Source organism: Mesitornis unicolor, unplaced genomic scaffold (genome assembly GCF_000695765.1).
Source record: "Mesitornis unicolor isolate BGI_N332 unplaced genomic scaffold, ASM69576v1 scaffold45149, whole genome shotgun sequence".
NCBI lineage: Eukaryota > Metazoa > Chordata > Aves > Mesitornithiformes > Mesitornithidae > Mesitornis > Mesitornis unicolor.
Genome location: NW_010207474.1, coordinates 2,638 through 7,570, shown reverse-complemented (window position 1 = coordinate 7,570; position 4,933 = coordinate 2,638). Strand labels below are relative to the sequence as shown.

The window sequence follows — 4,933 nt, the reverse complement described above, 5'->3', positions numbered from 1 at the left end:
AGCCTGCTTAGAATACAGAGTAGGGTAATGTAAAACCTGAAATCTTAGCGACTAAGGAGAAACTTAGTGATAGAAGAAACAGTTTTCTTTGACCCCCATGTTTTGCAAACTTGCAGAGTATGTATTCCTTGCTAACAGCTTTGTATGTACTCAGTCTTTGAGTTTTAGCTTTATAGACAACCTGGGTTCTTTCAGTACAGAAAAGATCTCTAGTAAAAATCATAGAAAACACTATAAAAATATATAGCTTATAGCAGCTATGAGAAAATCGAAGGTTTATTATATTGTAGTATTGCTACTACATCACTGTGCATTTTATTTGAAAACACAAACATACCATGCTTGCATGCACAAGTGTTAATTAGCCATGCTCCCTACATCAGCGCTGAAATACCATTTTAGTTTCTGTGATGTAAAGCAATTAAGTGTCCATTTGTTTAATACCTGTCAATATATGTTTGCATGTATAGTAATCAAAATCCAGTAATTATAGTTCAGTAAGTGAAGGTTACTTGGCTATCTTTAGAGGTAATACATCTTCATGTTCTGTTGTGACTGTGTCATTATCTCTGTTTAACAACTTAATCAGTGTTTCTGTGCTTATTTTTTCTCAAGTGGGAATAATAATCAGTAGATTAGAAAAAGACTTAGTTTTTAATTTATTTTCAGATATTATACTTGGTTTTTTTTAATGAAATGAAATTGAAAATGTTTCCATCTTTCTCTTATGATTTACATTTATTAAGATAATTTATGTTAAATGTTCCATTCTTTAATTATTTTTGGAGGAGATTTGCCATATAAATTTTATGTGGATTCTAGTTAAGTAAAATCTGACAGTGAGTTGATTTTGAAATATGCTGGCTCTAAACAGTGTTGTGCTTGGGAAAGAGCATCTGAATTAAGCCATTTCAAACTAAAGAGAGCTCTTTTACTTTATCTTTTATAGTTTGTATTGCTATCATGGTAGTATCTAGCTTCCAGTGAAGTGGATAGTTACTTCAAAACAATTGGAGTGCTAAATAAATTCACACAGGAAATACTTGTTTGGCTTTGAAAGTCTATTTAGCAGTTTCTAGTGCATTATATAAATCAATGAAATTGTTTACTTTTCCCTAATGTGAACATTATTAATTACATTCCTCCCTTTTCTCTAGTTAAAGTACCTCGTAATTTTCGCTTGTTGGAAGAACTTGAAGAAGGGCAGAAAGGAGTAGGTGATGGTACAGTAAGCTGGGGCCTTGAAGATGATGAAGATATGACACTCACCAGATGGACAGGAATGATTATTGGGCCACCGAGGGTAAGTGTGATAAATTAAAATGTTTTTCTTAAGTTTGTAGGCAAAACAAAATGCAAAAAATTATTTTACTTTTCTACAGTGTAAGGGAATTAGTTAGAATTGAATGTATGAAGTTGTAGAAACACTGCATAATTGTGTTAGAATTCATCACTTCCTGGCATGTTAGTGTTTTCAGTCTAGCCTCCCCTAATACGTGTTCCTGCAGCTGTCAGTATAAGCCAATAGTGATGTGAAACTATTACTGAGTTAGGAATATATTCAGTTTGTATTTCCACCATTACATCTCATAAGTGTACAGTGATAGTACAGTAAGCAGGATGTCTTTCCACAATTTACCATATGTGCCTGATAAATTCAGTTCTGTAGCAAACTGCCAATATATTGTCAACTTTCACAAGTTTTATGGAATAGTCTTTGGGTATAGCAGTTTATGCATTTCAGTTGAATCATGCCTGAAGACCAAACAGTTCTTAATTACCTCTAAGAAGATAAAATATATACACAAATTTTAAACCCTTTTGACCTTTTAATTTCTGTAGAATGCTGTCTAGACTGACAAGACCTGCAAGAGAAGTAATCTCTTGTGTCTGAGTATCAGCCTTGTCAGCTATGGGTGGACACATCTTTACTTGACTCATGCACACTTTCTCATGAGTTACAACATGACACAAAATATTACTGTGTAAATGAGAACTTTAAATTAGTATCCTTCAAGTAGCCCTAAGTTAGCCTATGTGTTTCACTGCTAACATGAGGTCACTGTTTTGTGTGTCCTTCAGTGCTGCAGGGCAGGAAGAACTATCCAAGAAAATAACTGAGATCAGAACTTGGCCTGGGTGAAGATAATGTCATCCAGAGTAACAGAGTTCCAGACTTAAATTCAATGTAATTCAAGCTCCTCTTGGAAGTCAGGTGCAACTTGCAGTAGACTGTTTTGAACTTCTGCATAATTGTGCTGAGCTCCTAAGATTTAGAAGCATTTGAGAGAGAACCTATTTAAAATATAAGTATAATGATGGTATGCTTTGGATAGTAGTTTCTATGGAATCACAGTGTTTGAATACATTTTGAAGAAAGTTTATGGTCTTAGTGGGCTTTGAAAAGAACTTGCAAATGTGAGCATACTGAAGTAGTGTTTCCCTGACTCTCCAAACACCCTCCAAAACTGTCTGTGACTGGTTTCTGCTTCAGCCTAAGGTAGACTCCTAACACATCTTTGAAGGGAGTGATTATTATGTAGGAGCCCATGTGTTTTAAAAAATTAATAAAAACCCAAACCCTGGGATGCACTTTTAATTCTGGTTAATTTATATTGCTGTCGTTTTGGGTTTTTTTAATTAAAAAGTGCACAGAAATAATATCTTGGGCCATTTCAGGATCATGCAGTCTTGCTGATAGTATGTGGTGATTGTAGAAAGCCACCAGCTCCCAAGCCAGTGATGGCACCTTGAGAACAGCTGTATAACCAGTTTTAGGGTTTGTCGAAGATGGGTGATTCTGGACTTGTCTGAGTGATGTAGTCAGGGTGCATTTAGGCAGAACACAGAGAAAGTTGTTAATACCGTCCCCAGGATGAAGTTCTTCATGTGCATGGCTTCTCTAAAGCTGTGCAAAACTTGCTTATCATTTTTTTTTCTTGCTTCATTTAAAAAGTGAACCAACATGGAGGGAGGAGGGGATGATTTGTTTTGGAATAAAGGAAACATTTTTCCCACAACATGGCTACCAAAAAAATGTGGTTTTAGGCTTTTTGAGGAGCTGGCCAGGGATGCTTGGTTTGCATAAAACAGTGACTTGAAAAACTGAGCAAAACTGTGAAGTCACCTGGATAGAAATTAGGGAATGAGAATAAGTGCCTTTTGTAGAATTTTTCAGAGGTGTGAGCAGTGTATATACATTCTGGCATATTTCTACTCAAACTGGCAGCATCCCTTTCTAGGGAGGTAAATTGTTTTATCTGAGTGAATAATGACAAGTTTTGTTACTGCGTTTTCTTGCAGCAGTAGCAGGGCAAGATTACTTTTATCAGACCTTTAGCTTTTAATGGGAAAGAACAATAGAAAACCTTTTTCTAGGAAAGAATGTCCTGCTTTGCCTTTTTTCTTTCTGACCCACTTGCTGCTCAGTCTCTTATGACTTCTCAAAATTATAGGCCACAGTTAACGTGCTTCAGTAGTCCAGTTTCCACTCTGCCTTTTAATTGACCACAGAGTAGACTGTCATTTGATAACCTAACTGTGAGGTTGATACTTCTGCTTGGAGAGAATGACAGCTGGCTGATGCAGAGCAGTGTAAAGATGGTACTTCAGAGGCATGTTACTGCTTTTGGTTCATGTTAGCTGTATCTGTTGTGCCAATGAAAAGACAGGTGTAGAGAGTGGGTTTATTTTCCTTTTGGAGCACAGAGGCATGTGCATCAGCGACCAGCAAAGCCACTGTTACTTTTTCTTGTGCATGGCCTACTTGACAAGATAAAAAAAAAAAAAAAAGAGAGAGCTGTGTTAGTTTCTAATTGGCCTTCCTCTGAATGTATTTGCCCTTGGAATGATCTGTTCCATAGTCACTTTGGAGTGATGTATTCTGCAAACTACCTGTCACTTTACTGTCCACGGTTCATAAATCCTCTAGGAACCCAAGCAATCCTCAGCCATGGAAGATTTAGATACTTTCTGGAATGTTAATTACTTTGTGAATTTGTTTTTTGGAAATACTGTTTTCATCTTGTTCTTGGTTTTGTCTTAACTGTGGGCTTATTGACATCTTCATCTTTCTCAATTTCAATTGTTTTGCAGTGTTAGATCTTTTTTTTTACAGGGGAAAGTGGTAATTTTCCTTAAGGTTATTGGTTTTCTGTCAGCCCCTACTATACCAAAGTTGTTTTGTGAATGCAGGTGGGTAGGAAGCATAAATGTGACTTAAAAAATAATTGTATACTGTTAAAACTTTTGTATGGTATGGTCAATCAGAAGTGTAACTCATACATATTCGTCAAGTAATCAGTATAATCAAAACAGTGGAATATCATTTAGTAATCAAAGACCATCAATTGGTACATACTATTAACAGGTTTATAATTATTTCATATTTCTCTCATTTGTCTTTATTACTCTTGCTTTTGCTTTATTTTTTTAATTTATTAATATTCAGGGTTCAGTAAGATGCATTAGTCTGTCTTTTTGCTTTCTAGACAAACTATGAAAACAGAATATACAGTCTGAAAGTAGAGTGCGGACCTAAATATCCAGAAGCACCTCCTACAGTTAGATTTGTAACTAAAATTAATATGAATGGAATAAATAATTCCAATGGAATGGTAAGTTGAAATGGTAAGATCAACCATTTTGTTAATCTGTACTAGAAATTATTTCTGTGAAAAACCCAGGTGAGGAATATGCATGCTGGACAGAGCTTCATATTTAAATTTTACAAAATAAGTACTTGGTTTGAATCAGATGTTGTTTGCCTACTACTATTTTTAGGCTTTTGCAGTATGTTAGTGGTTCTTAGTGGCTTATCAATGAGACAAGCATTATTTATAGTGTTGAAACAGTTGTTTCTTTTCAATGAAGCTGAAGATTTTAATTTTGAACAGGAAAAAAGTGTTTAAGCCACATAGGTATTTCCCTTGTA

General features: G+C 35.3%; 1 protein-coding gene across 1 annotated transcript; it reads left to right on the top strand.

The window, feature by feature from the left end:
* Nucleotides 1–1,157: 1,157 nt before the first annotated feature.
* Nucleotides 1,158–4,616, top strand: LOC104533557 (ubiquitin-conjugating enzyme E2 variant 2; the record flags this gene model as incomplete). The annotated part of the gene is made up of 2 exons (XM_010192124.1): nt 1,158–1,303; nt 4,491–4,616. Coding segments are annotated over 2 exons (272 nt in total), but the record flags the coding sequence as incomplete, so codon positions are not given.
* Between the last annotated feature and the right edge of the window lie 317 nt (nt 4,617–4,933).